This window comes from Onychostruthus taczanowskii, unplaced genomic scaffold (genome assembly GCF_017590055.1).
Source record: "Onychostruthus taczanowskii isolate IOZ18803 unplaced genomic scaffold, ASM1759005v1 scaffold31, whole genome shotgun sequence".
NCBI lineage: Eukaryota > Metazoa > Chordata > Aves > Passeriformes > Passeridae > Onychostruthus > Onychostruthus taczanowskii.
Window position 1 is genome coordinate 1713067 of NW_024500461.1, and position 24707 is coordinate 1737773.

Genomic DNA, 24707 nt, shown 5'->3' on the forward strand with positions numbered 1-24707 from the left:
CAAAGCAAGTGGAAGAGGCTCAAAAGCGACTAAATCAGTTCTGGAACACAAATGCTTCTATTTTATCATTAGCATATAAACTGAAGTTTAAAACCTGCCCTCAGCTGCAAATGACAGAAACCTGAGAAAGCATTCTAGAGTTCAATATAGACCTTGTCCTTTTCTACTTCCTTTCCTTAAGCCCTCGCTTTAATAATTCTTTGTGAGCAGCTGGTATGTTCACACTCGGGAAACAAATTTATGGGGTTATGAACTTGGAAACACTTGCCTATATGTTATGACCAAGATCATTCTCCCATCTCTAGAAATTCCAATGAATAATTGTAAAGACATACCAGTTTGTAATGTACAGGCCTGGAAAATTTCTACTTTACATTCGGTTCAGTGCCATATGAATACTTTTTGTTTATTTAAACAACCAGTGAAAAAGATTTTATTCTCATCTGGATGTCATCTTTAAAACAGAACTAAAACCATCTGTAACTGTAAAATCTTTTTTTCTCAACTATGAGTAAAAGAAACACTTTTGTGACTATTTTGAAGGGAATCCTAGGACATCATTAACACCACACCAATTAGGTAGCAAGATTACTTTGAAAAACAAAGAAAGAGACATGGCATATGACTCAAAAATGCAGTATGGGATTAGGACAAGAAGCATTTCAAACATTTCATATCTATCTGCTAGTATTCTTCTAGAAGATAAGTACTTCCCGGTTTATTCTGTCCAGGGCAAAATTGATTCTATCTCTACAATGTTTGAGAATACAAATTATGACCAGCAATGAAGAATTTCTTTTTTCTGTATCTTTGAACATAGATGAGAACACTGATTTTTTTTTATTACCTTAAATTGCAACTGATCTTCTTGTAATACTTGCTATCACAGCATTGTAATATGGAAGTAAGAAACCAAATTATTATGGATACATAAAAACGGAAAATAACTATCCATGGTTCAGATTCAAGCATGACTATATTAAGAAGATTTGCACCCAGATGAAATAGTGCAAATGACAAATGTACATGTTTTTCCAAGTCTGATTTAGGTTGAGATCTTGTGTAACCATTTGGTTTGGAAGTCCAGTTATCAACTTTCATACTTAAATGTAGGTTCCCAAGTAATCTTCACTGATACTTAGAAAGTAGTCAGAGGTTTCTGTTTTGCATGAAAATACTGCCCATGCACAGTATTATTTCTGAAGACTTAATCTGAGAATTTATAAAGGCACAGTCATTCAATTTGTAAAAAACCATGCTGCTTCTTGAAAGCATTTTTTAAAATTACAATTTTCAGTAAACAATACCTCCGCAGATGTGTCCATACAATCAAAATATTAGGGAATATATACAATATATGTGAGTTACTACTAGATTGTTGACCGTATGCTCATAGCAGCATGCCACAGTTGTGGCAAGAAGTAGTAGTAGATCACCCTGAAAATCATCAGGACTAGAGAATAATAAATACATATCTCTTTTTTAATACAGGAGACTTTTAAATTTGTATTACAGCTAAGAGCCTAAGTAGAGTTACATGGAAAGGAAAATGAGATACTGAAGGCAGTTGAATATTCAATAAACAGAAAAAAGAAATAGGAAAAGTCAGTTGATAGTTGATTTACTCTTACATATACAGGGTTAGAATTTTATATGTGTTTTGGCTGATGAAGTTTATGCTAGTTTATAGCAGATACAAAGAGCAAACGAAATTACAGCAGAGCATCTAAATCTGACATGAATGTGTATCAATTACTGAAGAAGTTCTCTATCTTAAAATACCTCACGTTTTCTTGGAATATTTATAATATCAAGATTTTAATTCTAATGAAGAATTAATTTAATGGGGGTGATAATTCATGAATTAGTGTTCAGCAATTCAGAGGTATTGTCTTTGCATGCTTTGACCAAAGATATACAATAATGGGCTTATTTACTAATTATATGAGAAAATATTAAACCTTGACCTTTGAGAAAAGAAAACATTGCAAACGTGTTCAGCATATCTTAATGTTTTGGATATTCATTATTTCCAATGTCAGCCTGTTATTATTAAGCAGAAGAAGTAGAAAAATACAAACTTAATGTATAATCCCAAGTTCTATCTCCAAAACACATTTCCCCAAATAGCACTTGTACTCATAGTGCTAAAGAAAGCGATTTTGATTTTTCTCCAGGAGATGAAAAACCTTATTTTTTCTTATTTTTTTGATGCAGTAATTGTCTCAGTGTTCAATACCTATAATGTATTTATCATTATGATGGGAAAAAAACCCCAAAAGTCAGTATTTTGTTCTCCATATTCAGATACTCTCATGAGTCTTATTTTGATAGTGAGAATGTCCAGGAGCACTTAGGATCACAGAATCTGTTGGGTTGGAAAGACCCAAGGTCATCAAATCCAACTTATGACCAAACATCACCTTGTCAACTAGACCATGGCACAAAGCGTCAGGCCCAGCCTTTTCTTAAAGAACTTCAGGGACAGTGACTCCACAACCCTTCTGGGCACATCATCCCAATGTCCAACCACCCCTTCAGTGAGGAAATTCCTCCTGATGTCCAACCTGCACCTCCCCCATCTCATCTTAAGGCCATTTCCTTTTGTCCAGTCCCTGTTACCAGGGAGAAGAGACCAACCCCCACCTGGCTACAGCCTCCTTTCAGGCAGTTGGAGAGAGGTCTCTCCTGAGCCTCCTTTTCTCTAGGCTAAACAGCCCCAAGTCCCTCAGTCACTCCTCACAGGACTTGTGCTCCAGACCCTTCCCCAGCCTTGTTGCCCTTCTCTGGGCATTCTCCAGCACCTCAATGTCTTTCTTGCAGTGAAGGGCCCAGAACCAGACACAGGACTCAAGGTGAGGCCTCACCAGTGCCAAGCACAGGGACACAATCCCTGCCCTGCTCCTGCTGGCCACGCTATTGCTGATTCAGGCCAGGATGCCATTGGCCTTCTCGGCCACCTGGGCACACACTGGCCCATGTTCAGCCACTGTCACCAGCATTCCCAGGTCTCTTTCTGTCCCCTTGCTCAACTTGCTCCTTAACTACTTGCTCTTTAAGGACCAGTTCTATCAATTGAAATAAGTGGGAAAACCTCCATACTGATTTTCCTAGCCCTCTGGCCTAGGGCTTTACTTCCTGTGCAGACTGACTTTGGCTCTACCCCTTAGAGAATTCTTAGAGAATTCTGTCCCTTTGATACAGAAGTATGGTTTATCTACTTGTGCATTACCATTTCCTTACTGCTCCTTCCCTTCACTTATCTCTATGTTCCCTTCTGCTTAGAGTGTCATTAAAAAAAATATCCAGTGCAGGAAAAAAATAAATCTGTAATTTTGCTTACTTCATAATTTCAAATAAACCAACCTACAACAAAGAACTTTACTGTAAGTCTCCAAGATTTATTTAATATTTTCTGTTTTGACAGATGACTGACTGTCATAACAAATCAACTGTCACAGTATAATTGGGATTTTTTTAGAACTCATACATGGTAAAGAATGCAGTTCACCAACAATAATTAAAAGGAAAAAAGCCTATAATCTGACGCTAATAGGAAAAAAATTAAAGGATATGAAGATATATTCAGCAAATGATGATGTGGAACAAATTCTTGAGTAGACTACAGAAAGGTTACATTACACTAAATAAAGTTACTGGCCCTTAACTTCTCTAAGTAGAAGTTTAAATTCCTGGGGATCACATGAAAGATACATATTCATCAATAAAAACAAACCTATTTCTTCAGAGTCAACAGGAAAACTCTACACACTTGAATAAGAACTAAATTATCCCTACTTTTAAAGACACGCCCCAACATAGTTTTATGGTTTTGAGTGAATACTCATTATGAGAAATTATTCATTAAGATAGAAGATAGCCTAAATAAGACACTTCTAAAAGCTACTTCTTAAATATTCTGCATTTCCTTTGCTTTTAATAGAGAACTTGAAAAGAAGGTAACGTTTTCAAGATGTTCTTGGATGATATGTCAGCCTCTACCATCCACAAGCAAAGGACACAAGCAAAACGTAAACTATCAAATTTAAGCTTCATAAAATTGCACTATTTCTTCCAGCTTTTCCTCACTGTGTAACAGCAGAGAGTAGTTCAGTTAGAAGCGACCTACAAAAATCATCTAGTCCTAATGCCTGACCACTTCAAGGCTGACAAAGTTAAATCACATTGTTGAAGCCACTGTCCAAATGCTTCTTTATACTGAGAGGCATGACTATAGCGGTTATGAAAACTTGGGGGAGAACCCATGACTATGGCTGCTATTAAAACTACACTGTCTATAATTTTAGTGGCAACAGCTTAATATATAGAGACTTGGATAACCATCTGTGCTCTATTCTGTTGACCAGCACCGTTATATTTTTTTCCTCATACTCATTTGTTTGTCTTTCTAAACATTCAGATAATGAGCCATCAATAGTTAATGTAGCAGTTGATGTACCTGGTTCAAGCCAAAATAATTTATATCAGTCCTTATGAAGCAGATACAGAGTGAAATGGGTGTACATAGTGCTGCTGATTGCTTCAGGTATACACCACATGTTCTTCCTCCTCTAAATATTTAAGTTTCCATCCTTTTTCCCCATATCCCATTTTTTTCTCTGCTGGATTGCCACATCAGTCTTCTTCAGTCATCATTTATTAAGAAGTCCAAAGCTTTAAGATAAAATCTCCAGCTTATAATTGTTTGTGATATTCTACTGAATACACAGAACTTCACAACAGCAAGGAAATAAACTCATACTTGAAAAGAATCCAAGTTGTTACTTGTATGTGTAATTATCCCTTTAACTGTACTCCATTGGAAATATGATGGTTGGAAAAAAAAAATAAAGATAGTCCAGAGAGGACCCAGCTAAAGCGGGCTTACACCACAGACACTGTCAATCTGTCTTTTATCAGATAATATTAGTTAAGAGTCATCCACCAGAATAAAATTGGTATTTAACACTATGAAAACAATTTTCATTTAATTTTATGTGGAAAAAAGAACGGCCATGTGCTGTTATGTTACATGTTCTGTTACCGAGGAAGGAAAACGTTACATTTTTCCTCAACATTTGTTAGTTTGGACACAACTAATACTTCAGCATTGCATTGCACTTAAACCATTGCAACTTTATAATGCCAAGTTTTCTTTGATTTCCAGATGCTTTGTCTCCCCTCTATACATTCAAATCCAGTAAAAACATGTATTACCATAGCTACTCAATTAGAACTAATAGTTATGGTTAGTATCTGATTTTTTTGCATACATCTCAATATGCTTCCCTCAATGTTAACATCTTGAGACAAATAGCTAAAATAATTAGCAAAAAAAGCATCATTCCAATTGCTAAAAAACAAATATTTTCTTAAATCTAAACTGATTTTGGCAGTCACAAACACTTGCTACTTGCATTGATTTCAGTGGGAATTGCATGGATTCAGAACACCTGAAAATTAATGTATTTCTATTTAGTAGTCCACAAAACTATAAAACAGAGGAAATTCAGAAACAAACACTGGGTCCAGTTTTAGTTTTTACACATGAATACAGAGCGTATCACTGGATTTTTGAAACAGAAAACTTGGAACTTTCCCCTCAGACACATTTTACTCAGATCTCCATTTCACTGCTTGGAATTTTTCTTAAGTTATTCCCTGGAAATTTGAGAAAAATGCATAATCTTGCAAGATAAAAAATAGATGGAGAACTTACAAAAGTCCTTCACACAAGAGGATGTTTTTAGAACCTCAGAAAAAGTACTGATTATTCATTCAAATATACAGGATGCCATTGGTACTCTATGTTCTTCAGCACAGCCAAAAAGAAAAAGAGTGGAAAAAAACCCATCGTTCCATCTTCATCATGGGAAAAAGAGCTGTTTTGAGAACAATACTGTGGGGCAAGCTACTATTTTCACCCAAACAGCAGATGCCCAATCTTAAATAAACAAAGTCAATTTTAATTATTGCTGTTTAAATCTGTGTATTTATTTCTGTCAGGTTATTTTATTTTTGTATCTGTACATGTATCTGTGCCATTCCAGTATTTTGTATCCATGTACTATATGCACACACATCTAAAACAGAAAACCTCAGAATAAAGCCCTACTGACTTACTCTTGTCTCCCTATCCCTTTCTTGTAAAAAATTCACTGCTCACTGTATTGGAAGAACTGCAAGTCTATCAACAAAATTCTGTAATCACAATCCTATTAAAGGTTAACATTGATCAAATTACATAAACTGGTTCAATAAAACAAGGTCATTACATTTCCCTCTCTGTATTTTCCCTTCTATCATGCCTCCAGTAAGCATTTCTAAATGAGTGATATCTTATTAGATCAAATAAAACCTTTATGATTACCACTATATTTCTATTACTGATTTTATTACTGAATTATTGTAGCTAACAATTACATTTTAGTTGAAATATATGGGGTACCAGAGAATATAAAAGGATTTATTTTAGCATTGCAGTTCCACACGCCAAACAATTCCACCATCTATATCCAGAAAGATTTGCAAAGAGCGCTGACAATAATATCTATTGCAGAGAAAAAAATATTTTTGCAGCATTCAAAAGAATTTAAACTCAACTAGAACTAGGTGTTTAGATCTCCACCAGAGAGATTCACTCAAATCACAACATATTCAAACTTACTGGAAATAAAATAAATTTTAAAAAAGAAAGAAAATAGAGTTCCAATGGTCTCTCTCAGTATAAATTATTGAATGATCTCTACCAAAGAATAACATATCTAAAGTGCTTTAGTTTTAAAAAGTCTGTTTTAAAGACAGGAAGTTTTATACCCATACATAGAAGAATTCAACTCATGTAAGTTAAGCTGTTTAAAGCCATGCAAACTACACATTGTGCTCCAGCCACACCATCTTGAGTTGCAGAAGGCAAAGGCATGGACTAGAAGGATGCAGAACCACTCACTGAAGAGCAGGTTTGAGATTATGTGCATCTAAGGAACCTGAAGGTGCACAGGTCCATAGCACCTGATGAGATGTATCCATATATCTGGAGGGAACTGACTAATGAAGTGTCTAAGCCATTATCCATCATATTTGAGAAGTTGTGTCAGCCTTGTGAAGTTCCCACTGACTGGAAAAGCAGAAACATAACCCTAATTTTTAAGAAGGGTAAAAAGGAAGATGTAGTGAACTGAAGACCAGTCAGTTTCACTTCAGTGACCAGCACGATCATGGAGCAGATCGTCCTAGAAACTATGCTAAGGCACATGGAAAATAGTGAGTTGACTGGTGACAGCCAACAGTACTAAAAAAGATGTATTATAGGTGCAGATTCCAATAATCAATACATGAAAAGACTTACAGCCACTAAAAAATAAAATCTGCTACCATAAATGATCAGCAAAATCGGGACTTTCTGGTAATGCAGTATTGAAAGAGACAATGAACACAAATGGAAACACAGAACATCCGGAAACATTTTTTACTTTTTACAGTAAGGGTGACTGAGCACTGGCACAGGTTGCCCAAAGAGGCTGCGGAGTCTACCCTCAGAGATATTTAAAAGCCATCTGGACACAGTCCTGGGCAGCCTGTTCTTAGTAACCCTGCTGCAGCAGAAAAGCTAGACAAGGTGACCTCCTGAGGTCCTTCCCTACCTCAACTACTCTGTGAATAATAATTTCTAAGTAAATCACTGATCAAGTACATTATTAATAAACAAAATAAACTTGACTACAGAGTGATAAGTTATTAACATCTTCATATAAATAATACGTTTCATACCTTGAAACTCATTCTTGAAAGGCTAAAAGAAGCAATAAAATAACTAAAAACCAAGACTCGTTCAGTATTGTTTATCAGAATACATTTACAACTCCTATGATTCTATGTGTCATTTGAAGTCTTACAATGAAGTATGCAGTATTTTTCCAGCTTGTTTACGAGGTAACTAATCAAGGTGACTGTTTAGCTTAGAGAAGATTGTGGTTAAATTTGCTTGAGAACATTTTAACTGAACATTTTCCTCTTTCTAGCACTCAAAAATGGAGTTAGAGTTCCTAACATTTTTAGTAGACTTTTAGACACTTTCTTATGCCGGAGTAAAAGACCTAATTTTACTCCAATAAAATAAAAGCACACTATTAAGTATTTAGATCATATGCTTCCTCACTTCAGAGTAGTTCATTGTGTTTAGCTTTTTTTTTTTTTTTTTCCTGGATTTAAGAGTCATGACCTAAATGCAATAAATTCCTGTTGTTGGGGGATCATGCAGTGCAGACCCAGACACACTTTCTTGGAAGCTTCCACTGTCAACAGGCAACTTTGAGAAGAAAGCACAAGATCACTTGTGAACTAGATTCTGAATACCTCCACAATAAACATCTGAAATAAAGAACCTGGAGGGGTGTCCTGGGTCAAGTTCACAGGTTAAGCAAAGGTATTATGACACATAATATATTTTATACCAGCTTCATATTGAAAACAGTTTTGAGTTTTCACCATGTCTTTGTCTAAGAAAGATGCCATTCCTTCATAATTCAAGACCTTCTTTTGATGAATGACCTATCTTTATTCATGGTACCCTATAATCATTTATTCCTTCATCAACATTATTTTCAGCTTAAAACATTTCTTTCACCTTCACCTGTTCATTCCATCTTCCTGTCTCTCCAAAAAATCTATGAAATCACTCATAGTCCCTCTCAAGTCAGTTTTCCCCAGAAATAAGAAAACTTCAATTAGTCTTTTCAGACAGAAAACGTTACTTTCTCTTTCCTCTAGCAGGGTTTTTCTTAATCTCTTCCAATTTGAGGTTGACTGTCAATCACTACTGAGCCAAAACTCAGTAAATAAGGGCCAAACCACCCCTTGGTCTAACTGCATTAATATTGACCTACTTCCAACAGAAGTCTCTTACATAACACTTTTCAAAAGATGGTATTTTCTGTTGTTATCTCATTGATAAATCTTCCATGCCTTCTTGGTGATTTCCCATGGGCAGCTCCTCACAGTACTGACTCCTGCTTCCTCATAGCACAGCCAACAAACTCTAACTTAACTTCTCATCTAGCCAACCTACTCTTTTATAATACCCATCCTAACTGGACCTAGCTGTGGCCTATTAAGGGCAGGCCTGTTCCTAATTCTTGGTAATTAGCACAGCTGTGACTCCTTAGGGGTGAGATTACCTTCATCACTGTCTCTAATCTCCTACATTCCATCCATCCACAACTTTCCAGTTTTAACATCCACCTCCCACTGGCTGCCTACCACCATTGTAAACTATATATTTTCCCTTTTTACTACTGCTGCCAAAAAAGGTCATGAATTTTTTTATCACCTGCTAGATATAAGGCACTCACCCCTTTACCATGCACTACCATCCCACCTCTGTTACTGTTGTTCTTGTGTATTATAATACTCCCTTACCTAAAAATTCAACTGAATTTTGTGTCATCTGAAATTTCCACTAGCATGCTTCTTATGCTCAAATTAATAAAAACTTATCTCAAAATGCATTAACTACTACTACTCTCCTTCCATCCTGCCAGTCTACTGTAAGTCAAAATTTTTTATCTCTCTCTTTCCTTACTTACCTTATTAATCATTACATTGCTTTTCCTTACATGCCTCCCATCTATTAGTAATTTAAATGAGGTGACTTCAAAAGACATCATTTTAGGGATACTGTAGTTTCCCAATCTAAAAAGTCTGGTACCAAAGAATCATGTTGAGTTTCTCTGTATAAAGATAACTTTGATAAACCCTTGTCATATTTTTAAGTTAGCTTTTGGACATATCATTAGATTGTCCTCCAAAACAAGATTAAAGTCATCCCTCTTGTTTTATTTAGACTAGCTGATCTGTAATTTTCTGCTCACTTTTTTCCTCTTTCCTTAAACAGAGCTGTTCAGTTACACACAGATGTTCACAAAGTTAAAACTGCCAATCTAATGGAAATAAAATTTATTTGAATGATAGCATGACAACTATATTTCTGTAACTCAAAGACACAGTTAAATGTACATTTTTCTGTTGCAGTGCAGACCAGTATAAAAACTTAAAGACATCCACATTCATTGGCTATAGACTTAACAGCTGTTAACAGCACTAACTAATAACACAAGCTTCCTATTTAATGTTATTTATGATCTCCCATTTCCCATCAGACAAGATTTTTCAATGACTGAGTTTTCACGCAAGCTCTTTTTGTGCAGGTCCTATTTATTACAAGTGTAATGATTTTTCCACAAGTGAAATATTTTTCACTGTAAACAGTTAACAGACAATAAGCAAAACCACTGTCCTAAAAAAATGCTCTGGAATACAACTGTGCCAATACACAGTTTCTATGCACAAAGCACTATGTAAACACTAAGAAATAACTGAATTTTGAAAACCACTTAAGGGATCAAGAACTAAAAGAATAAATTCTGATAAAGCAAGACTCATTAGATGTCACATTGTAACTAAATGATAATTAGCACATAGATATCGTATATTTATATCTTCTCCTCCTAAACTGAGTAAAGAAGGAATTCTTCCTCTCCACTAGGTAATAAGTCCTAGGTAGTATGTTGTCAGAAGGCTATAACAGGCAGTTAGCAAGGCAAGCTTGCCATTCATAAAACCATAAACCGAACAACTGTGAAAGTACTCTGTAGAATATCTCAAGTCCAGAACTGAAACTAAATAGTATGGCAGTGATATGAAAATCACATCCTTGAAAGACTTTATTACTAGGATGTTATATTACTAAACCAGTGTTCTGTACTTATAAGAACAGATTTCTACAGAATTTAATTACTTACATGAAGATCTAGATAACATATTTGATAGACATAAAACCTGATTCTGCTTTAAGGTGTAAGCACTGTGTCACACAGTATCTCATATGGGAAACCTACATCTCTCTTAGATATAAATATGAATGCTACCTGAAACACATTCTTAATGGTACATGGTAGATCAAAGCACTCACCTGACAAATCTATTGCTTTCAGGAGGTGTATAGCTATCATCCAACACTACGTAACACAATATAATTTTAATCCTTATTTTTTAGTAGAAGAAATAAAGAATAAAATACTATTGTGATCCATTTCCTTACAATTTATTTTTTTAGGCTCTGTATGGCATTTATACTGAATATTATTTTCCTTAGCTAGTCTCTAGTATTTTAGCAGGAGTTCTGCATATGCAAGACTCATTAGGGCTTAGACACCTGCTAGTGCTCAACAAAAATACCTCACAATGGGCTCAGTGGAGAGTGCCTCTGCACACTGAGCAGCACACTGAATGGGACTTCACAGACGCAGAGCGTCCCCTCTTCTTTGAATTTCCAGCAGTAAACCTTTGAATAAAGGATTTATGCTGTCATTCACTTTCTCTTTTTCGCTCTTCTATGTAGACATATCTGTAAAAAGAAGCTCAACTGCCCACAAATAAAGAGAAAAAAGGAAAAAAAAAAAAACCCAATCTTGATTTTACAGTATATCAAGATCATTGCTACTCCTTTTTGTTTGTCCCAAAACAGCTGCAAGCATTCTTGTTTTCTGGAGCTAATGCTCAAGCTGCTAATGCTGTTCCTCAAATGATTACAGTCTGTCTCTCTCTCATTTTGTCCTATCTCAAGATATTTCAAAAACCTACTGAGGCTAGCCCTTGAACACTATTCCAGAGGGTGCCGTTTTCTTCTTCTACCCTTAAAAATTTTCTTACTCATTTCATTCATCCTTATTACTTCTTTATTCCAGCCACACACTGTCCTAATTCCTCCCTAGGTCCTCATGGTCACATTCCCTAATACATGACAGCTGAGAGACATAAAGCAAAAAACACAGAGAAAATCTGAATTTTGAATCATGATATCTTTCCAACCTCTGGCCACATATACGCAGACTGAAGTAAAATCTTTTCTTTTTGCTTTTAACTCTAGTATATTAAAAACAATTTCTTGACCTATAATATTGACATATAATATCAGATTAGTATTTTAATTGAAGTCATTCAGTTTTGAAGTTCCTAAAAAAGACTAGGGTAACTTCAGCTAATGAGATTTATATAACTATTTAAACTTAATTGAATTAAAATATTAACATATCAGTTGGTTTATTGGGGTTGTGTCATACCTTATTTAGCCTAATTAGTTAGTTTTATTTGTTGTTTATTAGAAGAGAAGCCTCTAGAAAACATCCTCATTCTTTTTGCTTTATTTCTACCACTAGATCTTTTATTTAAATGATCCCTCACCCGTTGTAAATGCTAGAGCAACAGCCAAAAGAACCAGTAGCTACAGACCTTCATCTTGCTCTCCTTCAAGTCAACAGCATTACTCCTACTCTTAAATATGAAAAGAGGTTCCATAGAGGTCAAACCAGGTACTATCAATTCAATAGGAGTTCTGCAGCTGACGTCAATGGGAGCAAAATTTGGACCTCAAGGAATACATACTGATTAGGGTTAAAGTAAGTGGTATTAAGTAAAAAAATTAGTGAACCTAAACAAAAAAAAAGAATCTTTATTAACAACATACCTGAGGCAGTGCTGAGTTCAGCTGTCGCTGGAGGGAATCTCTGTCATAGATGACATCCTGTAGGCGTTGCTGTGCAAGTGACAAGCTTTCCTGTGTCTCCCGAAGGGTATCAAGGAGACGGTCCCTTTCATCCAGCATGTTCACCATCAGCTGCTCAAAATGAGAATCCGAGTCCGAGCCACTGCTTTGGGACCCCCGTTGACTCATCGGGGTGTCCTCATTTATCGTTGGCATCACTTCACACATCATTTCTTTAAAAGAAACACAAATCAAGGAACAGCTCTTCAGTAGCGAAAACATTTGAAGATGTTTCATAAGAGGAATATACTGTCACATGGACACAGTTAGTAGATTATTGCATTGTTCCCACTTTTAAACTTGTGTGCTGTGTTAATCAGATGGTCAATAGGGAGGAATTAAATACAGTGACTAATTCCACAGAGCAAAGACTTTGAATGTGCTTCCCAAAACTAAAGACTGACTGGAGGGAGGTGGAGGGTTAGAGAATATTTTAAATTAATAGCTTTGGAAATAATACTCTCTTAAAATAAGAGAAAATACTTCCTCTACAATTGTAGTCTCCCTTATTGTTGCTCTTCTCCCTTCTCTTACTTAATTGCCAGATTTTGTCTTCCTCTAGGCAATTCTACAGTACAGTTCAGGCTAACCATTGATCCAGTATCATGCTGCCTTAAAATCCCAGGTTAATCTATTTTTCTATCTAGTTATTCTCATCCTCAGGGGAAGTTATTCTCCAGTGAGCTTGTTCAGTAAGAGGTCAAGAACAGAACCTCTGCTAATTACATCCCTGTGATATCTTGTGCAAATTGAATTACCAGGAACAGAATCACTGTTGTTTGTTTCTTAAATCTGTCCTGAGCAGAGTAAATAACATCACCTAGTGCCATACTTCAGCTCCAAACCTTAAATATATAAATCTCAAACCCCCACTTTGTGTACAGTGAGAAGCTTTAGGAATCTTTGGGAGAGCTTGCTGATGTTGACTGCTTTTTCCACTGTCCACAGGGACCTCAGGATAGGGGATGCCAGCCAGGGGAGCCCATCTTGGCTCCAGGAACCTCTCACAACATTGTGTAAGTACACTGCACTCAGCAAGGGGCCATAACCAGTCTCCACTCAGCTCCCACCTGTGGCTAACCAGTTTGGGATGGCCAAGTTCACAGCGAACACAGGGATAATTAAAAAATTCCAAGGCCATCTCCCACTTGCTCAGTTCAATCATAACTTTCCAGTATGCACCAGGTGGCCAGAGACCATGGTCTCTGCATGCCCATTCTCCAAGACCAAAGTTAACAATCAGGATTGTCACCAAACCCTTCTGCCTCACAATCATCAACATCTCATGGGTCACACTTCTTGTCCCAGGACATTCTGATCAATGAAGCTTCATCATTCAAGAAATTACTTCCAATGTGCTACACATGCAGATCAGGTTTCTGGTGTGAAGGGCACAGCATTTGCTACCCCTGCACACAGGCTGTGGCAGAGTGAGAGTGGTGCAATTTTGCAGGAATGCTGGTGAGTGTGTGAGAAGAGGTAGGGAAAGCTCTGTGTGGACAGCTGTTGCTACCTCTACATCTTGCATTCACACTAGATACAAAATCTCACACAGTCATTATGGGGATGTGGGAAGCCATACATGTAAGTGGTTGTGGGGTAATAAGGGAATGCATGAGTTGAATGCTCATGGCACTATTATCACATCTCGTCCCTTTCAGCTGCTGCATTCAGGGAAGGCAGGGGGACATGCATTGTTCTTATTTTGAATCCCTGGACTGCATTGTTCTGACAGCACAAGTAACAAACTTGGGCTATGACTAAGACAGCAGAGAAGGCAGGGAATGGGTGGGCAGTTCCTGGTGTAGGAAGTTGCTATTTGGAAGTTTTCTCCCACAGCTCACAGCCCCAGGAGAATCATTAAAAGGTACAGCAGTTCTTGCAGTCAGCCTGGTGATGTACATCGCTTTCTGGAAGTTCGGAGATCAATACCATTATTCCATTGGAACCAGATGCATCCTCTCCCTCCCCCACCCTGAGAGTGAAGAGAAATACAGCAAAGCAGTCTGTTAACCTGAGCCAGATAGAAATGCTGCTAGGGTGTGACAGAAAGGGACACTTCGACTCTTGCAACAGCAAGGAGCAGGAGATATGGGAATCCTGGATCATGACCTCACACAGATTGTTTGTGGGGGTCCAAGAGGACCCCAAACAATTCAGAAGGAAACTTGGCTTCTCAGAGTTCTCCTGGGTCACTAAGCCACAAAAAAAGGAACAAAATCTCAAGCAACTGCAGGTCTCCTGTGGGGCTTCCAAAGAAAAATTCCTTACAGCCTTTCATGAAAGACCTAGTATGCCATCCTGTTTGATTTACTATGATTTGTGTCTTCTTGTCTTTAGAAAAACATTTTTGTTTTCATTTTTTAAAACTTTCTTGGCATTTATTACTCTTACATGTGCCAACACATGGGATGCTTTCAATGTCCTGAGGCAGCCACCATTTAACACTGTTCCCAAGCAGATGCTGAAGAATAGAGCCACTTCCCCAGGACCTTATTCCTCCTTGATAGCAGGAAGGAATCAAAATACTGAGAATATCTGAAGAATTTTTAAATGAAGAAAAAACCAGGAAAGAAGGCTTATCAAGAGGGACTGCAACAAAAGCTAGGGCAGGTAAAGCAGAGGAAGAACTTCACAGGAACAGAGGAGGAGCGTCAGCAAACAGACTGATCACAGCCTAGTAGTATAAGATTGGAAGCTGAGGACAAATAGAAGGGCACATATGCATTTGGATTTTTATACAGGAAATGAAATATGTCACGGAGTTACAAGAGTTCTTGACGTTTCCTGATGGTGTAGGCATGTATTAGTTAACATTTGGCTAACCACAGGATGATGTGGTTCACACACAGGGTCAGGAGATTCAAATGTAAGAGTCAGCTCCCTGCTTAGTTATCCCTGAAAGGAATTTAGTTTGCATACACCAGAAGGACATAGGTGACCAAGACTACACATACAGACAGAAACAACTGAGGGATTCATGCTAAAACACAGAATAAAAATAGTACTGTTACAATCACTTTGGTTTGATTGCTAATGGTGATATCCTGAGTAACCTGAATTATATTTTAAAAATTTCCAGTAGGGAAAGAGGGCCATTTCTGATTTTCCTTCTATGTAATTTGAATTTTAAACCTAAATTTGGTGATTAAAAACCTCCATAACGCCAACAATTTTTAGTGTGGTTTCATACTATAATCAGCTGAAATATTTCATGCAATGAAATTAGAAGGAATCACTCTACCTACCTACTCTTCCCCACTTATCACAGACCATAAATCTATGTTAAGCTGAAGTATATTTTATACAGGAAGGATTTCAATCATTGAACACTGAAAGTGATCTCTCTAATAAATTAACCAGAATAAGTAATTCTTTTTGTAAAAATTATATGCCTTTTTCAGTTGTATTTATATGGGAGACACAGACATATTCAATGCTGTAGTTCTAAAAGGCTCAAAATAAGACTATTGGCAGGCCCACTCCTATTACACTTCAGAACTACCATGCCACACACTTTTGCATCTGATCTGTGAATTTACAAAACTTTTGGAAAAACTCAGATACCTTTCCCTATATATGCATGAATCAAGTCTCATATACACAAGACAGCTGCATCTTGGACTTATGATATATGTACAGCTCTACAGATCCATGCATACATAGCAGGTATTTGTGTCAGGTACTCAGTGCTTTCTAAACATGTAGATATCAATCCCACTCAGAATTGAACTGAAAATCAGTAAAGTACTGCCATTAAGCTTCCTTTTTGTTCTCCATTCTTACTGCTCCAAAAACTGGCTAGGCTCAGAGAACTTGACTTTTCAAACCACAGCTGCTATATGTGACCAAGCACATCCAAACTGACATCTGGATATTCCATGTTTTCTAACTATGTCTATCAGCTTGTCATATGATTGATGGAACATAACCATATGCCCAAATGGCACCAAAAGATCCAAGATTGGAATGAAGACTCCCAGCCCTCCACTCTTTTGAACCGGTTTTATAGAGTTTAATAGGCTGTTAGTTTCTCATTCAACTCTGAATGCACACTGAAAATCAGATGCATAAACATCTTCGAGTCTGTGCATATATTTTATGCTCTCCACTTGGTCTGCACATGCCAGCTCCTATGTTCAGATATTTGTTATCCCAGAGTATCCTTTTCCCTAATCTATACATTCCAATCAACTCCCACAAGGCAATTACGGTTACATTTCTTTGATGAGTCCTATTAGTAAAAAACAATTCAGACCTGACAGTGACAAAAAGGGGACAATAAGCAAAGACAATCAACAATGTACAGGAAACATTAGGATCCTGTCTCTGAAGTTGAAAACAGAAACCTTGAATTGCACTATCACAATTCTAAATTGCAACTAACTTTTCTTATAAGTTTCAGGTAATGTGACAAAATCTTAATGTGACAAAATTGGAGTGCATAAATATCTGCCTTAAATTTCTGAAAATTACAAGTAACACTGAATTTTCTTTTCATTTTCCAAACCTGCAGTGAGCAGACTCATCTTGTTTTGGACATGGCCCAGCACTGAGCAAGGGGTTGTCACAAATGACTTCCAAAGGTCCTTTCCACATGGTATAATTCCATGGGATAGAACTCAAACAAATCAACTACCAAATCCAAGAACGCAAAAACACAGACTTTGCTTCTTTTCAAAGGAACGATGAACTGAGTAAGCTCATGTATCTGTACCCAGCCATAAGGAGGCACCATTGCAGAGACTGAGTAAATTCCCACTGAAGGATTTTACTAAAGCTTTCTTTACCAAGACTTGGTACCTCAAATCCTACTTGGTTATACCTGTGCTGCTTAACCGTGCATCTGGCAAGCTACTGCAGCTCATTGTGCCACCAGAGAACTGCAGGCTTTTGCCCCAGAAAATGGTAGAGAAGAAATTGGGGGGAAAATGGTAAGTAGAAGGTGAACAGGTAATTAAGACCTGAATCGACCAATTGGTCATCAGGAGAAAGGGAGGTACAGGCCAGGTAACTACAGCAACCCACTAGTGAGTAGACAGCCACCTTGCTCTCAGGATATGACAGAATCGCTGAATACTTAGGGTTGCAAGGAATCTCAAGATCATCTACTCCAACCTGAAGGCATGTTAAGTGGAACACAGGCAGCAAAGAATGAATAATGAGGGAGCTGGAGTTTCTTTCCAGTGGTTGTTAAGAACTGCAAATGGTGGATAAAACACCTCTGTCCCATATTTTCAAGACCACAGAAGTCCATGATAACAGAATCAGCTCTCCTGTACGTCATTTCATGCAGTAATTCCCATGCAGCCAGGATTGCAAAGAAGAGGAAGGAGAGGAGAGAAAGGAATAAACAAGGTGGCATTCTCTTCAATTGAAAGAGCTGATATTAATAGCTAAATGTGCACTATATACCTCTGCATTCAAAAGAAGAGAAGGAAAGCTTGTGTTCTTTGCCAGAAAAAAGGCTGACTTGCCCTGTAGTAATACAACTTAAATAAAGTTATGGTTGACTGATCTAAGCCAACAGTAGTAAGACTTTTCAAATGTGTTTTTCTTTAAATAGAAAAATAAAAGCTCCATTGATACCGAACTTAGTACTTCTATAGTACAAAGTTTATCACTCTACCCAGTATCCTGAATGAAAGTAAAGCAATCCCTCAATGAAAGATGCATTAAGTCACCAGCATTTTACTGTGAAATAATCATTGTTCCTTTGATCCATCCTGAGCCACGAAGCAGTATTACAATTCCCTTGATCAGGGTACCCCCACAGCATCCAAAACTTGCAAGGACTGCAACACATAGTGAACTTGTGTAGCACCTGCAACTATCCCAAACCCCCAGAGAGGTTCTGAAGGGGAAGCAGGATACTGACAAATTCCTGCTGCCCTTGAAATCCATGTAGCACATGAACACTCCCTAGAAATAGACTTTTAGGTAATGTAATAACTTTAGAACTCTTATTTGAAACAAAACCTAGACTTTTATTTTAGTAGTAGTTCTGGACTTGAGGGCTGAGGTATCACAGCCATACCCAATGGCAGCTTGAGCAGCAGTACACTGAAGTTCTCAAAACACATTATCTTTCTTGTCCATCATGTATCTACTGCACCATCTACTACAAAGCCTTTTCCAGGCTGACTGGTTCCTAGTTCAGTGTTTTCTCCAGTTATTTGCATGGAATCAAATCCAGCAAATACTTGAATTCATGGAAATTCTATCACGGACTTCAGTGGGTTTGGATCAGTACAGATGGTTGAAAAAGTCACTAACACAGACAAGCCATCAATCTTCTGTCATTTTACTCCCTCCAACCAAAGGCATAAAGATCACAAATGCATGTTATGTGATACCAGGGAGCATGCTGGATGTTGTGTGACCACTGCCTACGATATTACCAGAAATCATGAACAGGTTTCCCCTCTAAACACACAACACCCAATTGCCAAAAAGCAATGACTGCTTAAAGTAATCTGTCCTACTGGAGAGAGAAAGAATGTGGTTCACTGTGATTAAGATTTTTCAGGCTGTATGCAAAAATGTCATAGCATTAGCTGCATTATGTCTCCATCAAGAGTGAACTCCATATTAGCCCAATTAGGAAATCTGCAGCTCAGTTCAAACATCCAGATAAAGGGAAAGGACAAAAATTCCAGCAGAGAGCACAGGATATGGCCATCCATGGTTAAGAGTTATAGAAAGCTTCTTTTCAGGAGGGACTCCATTAACAAATTAATTGATAGCAACTCTCTTATATTAACTTTTCTCTGATTATGATCATGTATGGACCAGGTATCAAAGTATGTCCTCAATACTGACTTTCTCTATAGCTACCTGAAATTTCTGTGGTGTGTATCCTATAGAGGTGGAAAATGAAAAAGTTGTCTTCCTTCTTCTAACTGGACCCCACCCTACTTGGCATCTACTGTTATCTCAATTGTGCAAGAGTCTTAGAATTATTTATTCAAGTGAATATTGTAACAAACACCTCTGCGATCTCATTTAGCCTGGAAATTATTTACCAGATGGAGTTCTTTCACTTGGGAAGCTCTGGAAATAAGAAGACACAAAGCTACTTGGCTTCTGCCTGACAAAGGCTCTTAAACAAGCATTCATTTTGCTCACCTTGAAGGCCACCACCTTAGATGTGAATCTAATTTTAGTCCCTCACCTTTCTATCCATAAGTGGCTTTAAAAGCTTGTTTTCTATTTACTCTTGTGTTTGATTTGCACACCACAGTTGAGGAGTCATTTCAAGTTACTTGTAATTTTGCTGCAGGAAAAAGAAGTAGCAATCTACCTACCATACATTCTAGCCTGTCCACAGTGACATCAGCTTGAAAACTCATTTCATTGGATCGTTCCGGGTATTTTGCATTTACAAGCTATTTTTTCCAAATCATTAAATAGATATAGTGACTGATAAAACCAGATCTTACTGCAATTATGTCTCTTCAGATGTCCTCAGCAGGATGGCTCTGAGGCAGCACAGTGTAATTCCAATAAGGAAAATCCTTCCTATTGTCTGAGTTGCATTACATGCATATTCCTCCTCCTAGTTAACTCCTTACCTGCCAGTCTCCACTAAACTATGATATCACCTTTAACAGAAGCATCCTGCACTCCTTCCACACAGGAGGGGCGGTCAACACCGTACCTTAGAAAAAGGACTCATTCCAACTATCTGTTCTTTATGCCATCCCTCTCATCTCCTACCTCCCTTAACCACAACCAAAAAAATAAGTTGATTTCACATTTTTCAGTCTGAAAGCCCCCAACTCCCATTAAAGAAATGCATTTAAATACCACACAAGTGCAACAGCAAGAGGCAGACAGCTAGATTTTGCATTTGCATCTCATCCCCTGAGGATATCGGGGCTAAGGAAGGAATATCTAACTCAGAAATAGAAGGTTCAGTACCTAGTATCTTTTATTTCGGCGTCTGCTATTTCACTTGATCAATAACAACCGCAGTCTCCACCGGCTTCGAGCGGGGACTCACACAGCCGAGCACTCCTGGACCATCTTCCTAGAAATGGTGACACAGGCGTTGCTCCGAGGAACCTCAAGCCCCCGCACCCGTCCTCCGGCAAGTCTCGCTGCTTGGCACCTCAACATTTTCTTCGGTCACTTCGTCAGCAGCCAAGAGGAGAAGCATCCATGGGAAAAATGGCATATTACAAATTTTGCTTTGGGAAGCAGAGCTCGGTTCAGACCATTGTCGGGAGCAGGACGGGGGGGAGCGGCTCTTAAAGCTCCAGCAGTCCCTTTCGAGCAACAGCATCTTTGCAGCTGGAGGCAAACGATCACAGGGGGAGGGGGCAGGGCGAAAGCATCTTTCTTTTATTTATTATCTTTTGCTAAACTTAACTGAGCGGTATCTGGTTCCTCGATACCTCCCGGGCTAATTATGTCTCTGCGCGTGACCGAAGTCCACACGCACGCACGACTGCCTGCATGATCAAAAAGCTAACGCGGTTCTCTGCTTTACAGAGAGAAATCCTCTGCCCACGGCTCGTCGCTGCCTGGCTGGCACCGAGCAAAGCCCGCTGTCAGCCGAGCGCAGCCGGAGCCGGGAGCCGGAGCGGGAGAGCCCCGGGCGGCGGTCACCCACGGCACGTGGCCGCGCCCTGGGCACCGCTGCCAGCCCCGCGTCGCCCGGGGACACCGGCATCGCGACTGGCACGGCAGCGCTACGCTACTACAGCCTGTAATTTAAGGAGCTCAGGCAAACGCCACAACATCTCTTCTAACCGTAGAGCGTAATAAAACGTATCATCTGCGGTAATCCAACCGTGAGAAAGCAGGGATAAAACCTGCCATAATCTCAAGCGTCCGGGCGTGTAATTGTCATGAGACATTGGGGAGCGCCGGGCGCGGCAGGCGCCCCGTGCCCGGGCCCGGAGCGCGGCCGGGGCCGGCGGGCGGGCGTGAGGCGGAAGGAGCGGCGCGGCGGGGCCGGGCCGGGCGCGCTGCTCGGCGCGGGGACTTCCCCTGGAGCCGCTGCAGTGGTTTTCACCAGTCCTTAAATAAATTCTGAAGTAATCGCGTCTGCCTCCTCTGCCTCACGCACGCGGCTCCCCAGATGCTGCTGCCGCTGCTTCGCGGCTCGCTCGGCGTTAATTCCCTCACGCCCACTCCTAAGGAGAAAAAAAAAAAAAAACAAAAACAAAAAGAGGGGACACCAGGGCGTGACCTGGATGTTCAGCGGCGCTGCCTCCAGCCCGTAAAATTCCCCTGCCGATGCCAGTGCGGCCCCCGGGGGGCTGGAGGGGCTGCAGCATCCGAGCCCCCCGGCAAATAGCTGAGAAGAGTTGTCAACATGGACATTTCAAATCCAAGTGCAAAGAAAATACTGGTGCCATGCCAGTGTGTTTTGCCAATCTTGGCCTTTCATTGTAATGCATAGGTGAAAAGAGAAAAAAATAACTCTTCCTCTCCACCTGTGCCACTATTCCAAGTGGCTTTTTGTCAATTCACTAGGTCATTTCAGATCATTATCTTGACTTAATTATCAGCATACAAACCATAAGAGCAGTTGTCTGATAATCCCACTGTAGCTGAGGGCAAGAACTGTCACCTATAAGATTCTTCTACCACATGACTATCACAAATCTGAGCTTGAGTTAGGAGAGTAAGGAAGAAGAGATTCAAAAAGCAATTATTGAGAGCAGTTATGCTCGGGAGGCACCACCCAGGCTGGCTGGTATGAACTGCCTCAAAGGAGCATATATCTGATGGGGTGTTTTACATTATTTGTTAAGAGCTTTCTTTCCCTTTCTTTGAAATTAAAGATCAGGATTTGCAGCTTTGAACTCTCTAGAACTCACCACTGTTTCTTTTTATAACACATCTCTATGCATGGAAGTATCACTCTTTTCTAAATATTGATAAAGATGGGTGTTACTGATGACATCCTGCCTTTTCCCCTTTTCAAACGGTGTTTTCCTGCATAAAGTGTTTGCCAGACATGTGAGAGATCTGTCCATATTCACCAAAGGTGACTGTTTTCAGTACTCACCTTGGTAAATATTCCAGCCCCTCTTCCATGTACTGGATGGGGCAATTATTTGCAAGCTGTACAGCAGACAGACCTCCTTCACAGCCATTTGATTTACAAATATTTGTAGAATAATTTTGGAAGTCTATTGGCCCCTCAGCTCCTCATGCCCATCCTTCCTACTGACTTTCAATCATTAAAACAAAAGCCCAGCACAGAAAGATTGTTATTGCTACTCAAGGTATTGGCATTGCTACCTGTACTGGTTGACCTGCTGCCCTTATTTTCTCCCTTGCAGATTCACAGATGAGTAAGTGGCTGCAGTACCACGTGTCACTGAGGTTACTGCAGAGTGCAGGAGCTGCCAATTAGCACCTGTGCTTTGTGGCACCAATTTAAACAGGAGCCTCCTTCTCTTCAAGCATCTAGGGGTTTGAGGTCAATAAGATGGACGAAGAAGTGAATGGAAAATGAAGGACTGTGAATAAGCCACAAAAACTGGGATGGAGAAAGATATTGGGGCTTGGTAATAATAAAGGAAATCTCCCTAAAATAAGGGACATATTTTGGTAAAACCTAACTAAGTGGAGAGTTTTGATCAAGAGCATATGAGTATAATAATATATTCCACAGAAACTTTAGTAGTGAAAGGTCTGTAGTGTACTACTTAATTACGAGCTTAAAAACCCCTTGAATGGAATTTGACCATTAGATCTCCAAAACATAGTTTTGCTTACCTAAGATTCAAGCATTATATTAATTCTATTATCTATTATATACATCTATTCTATAGATAATGTTACTCTATTATAATACAATCTATTTCATAAAAATATATATACTATCTATTCTATTATATTAATTCTAATAATTCCATTAATAACCCCAGAAGTATGAAATGCCTCGTTGCTGTGGGAAATTATGTATTTGTATATATATGTACTGGCATCAGGTGTTTGAGTAACTGGAACTCACAGCTGATAAAGTAAGTGGGTGAACACAGGTAGGAAGAGTACTGTGAGATTGTATTCTTTGTTACCTTTGGAAGTCCTCCTTACCATTTGCCAGCTTACTCTTAAAGAAATATATAATCTTCTGTCAGAAAGACACATCTGAAAGCTGTCTTCCTTCCCTCTCTCAGTGTTGCCGTGTGGCTTTCTCGTTTGCTGATTCCAACAAAGTGGAGGATAATGAAACCCTTTGCTATGAACAGGGTAAAAGACGACACCACCATGCTCTCGAGGAATAACTGATCATATAGGGAGGTGAACACCAACTTGCAAAAGATGTGCTGTTACTTTGAAAACAGTGCAAACTGAGGAGCAAGTAATGGTGGCAAACTTCCGTGATTCAAGTCAGCGCAGTAAGTGGAAAGCAATTCCTGAATCATACCTGAATCACACTAATGATGCACCACTTCAATCTTTAAAGCCTTTTAATAGGTACTACAGCATGTTGAAGGCCTGAATAAGGTTTCTATATTTAAATGGAGAAAGGAAGATATGTCTTAGAAATGTTGCATAGGAAGAAAGGAAAAACCAAAACAAAAAACCACAGCAATGTTTAGAGCTAGTCTTCCCTTGATAAAGAAGCCATTAAAGACTAAGAAAGAAGCATAAAAAATAAAGTTCAGGAGATTTTAGCTAAGACTGGGAAAAATGTAATATTGTATAAATAGATTACATTCCAATGTAATTTGAGTTAGCATTCCAGTTGTACTTTAAAATTACATTCATGCTTATTTCCCAGAGGTTCTCTGCATATTATCATGGCTTTAAGGATTCCTCTGTAGTTCCTCACTTTAAATTGCTTACCTATTTCAGATGTGAACTTGATTCCTGCATTTTACTAGAAGACTGTGATAAACCCTGTTTCTCTCTCTCTCTCTCTCTCACATACACAGACACACACAAAATCCATATGTAGTTTCAAAAATCAACCTGGCAGCATTAAAAGTCTCATTGCAGACATTTGATGGGGAGGGAGAAAGTTCAAAGGAGGAATATACCTTTACCTTAGACGTGATTTGTTCAAAGCCAATTAAAGATCAATAAAATACAAGTATGAGAGTTTTATAGCATAGTTAGCATCTTTTGGTGCAGA

General features: G+C 38.7%; 1 protein-coding gene across 1 annotated transcript in view; it reads right to left on the minus strand.

Annotated features, from left to right (window-relative positions):
- Positions 1 to 20743, minus strand: part of PPFIA2 (PTPRF interacting protein alpha 2) — a 286176-nt gene extending 265433 nt beyond the window's left edge. The window contains exons 1-2 of the mRNA XM_041409731.1: positions 20525 to 20743; positions 12524 to 12774 (exon numbers count right to left, since the gene is read on the minus strand). Of these exons, the coding sequence (XP_041265665.1) occupies positions 12524 to 12772 (249 nt within the window). The 5' untranslated portion in view covers positions 12773 to 12774; positions 20525 to 20743. The remainder of the gene's footprint in view (positions 1 to 12523; positions 12775 to 20524) is intronic.
- Between the last annotated feature and the right edge of the window lie 3964 nt (positions 20744 to 24707).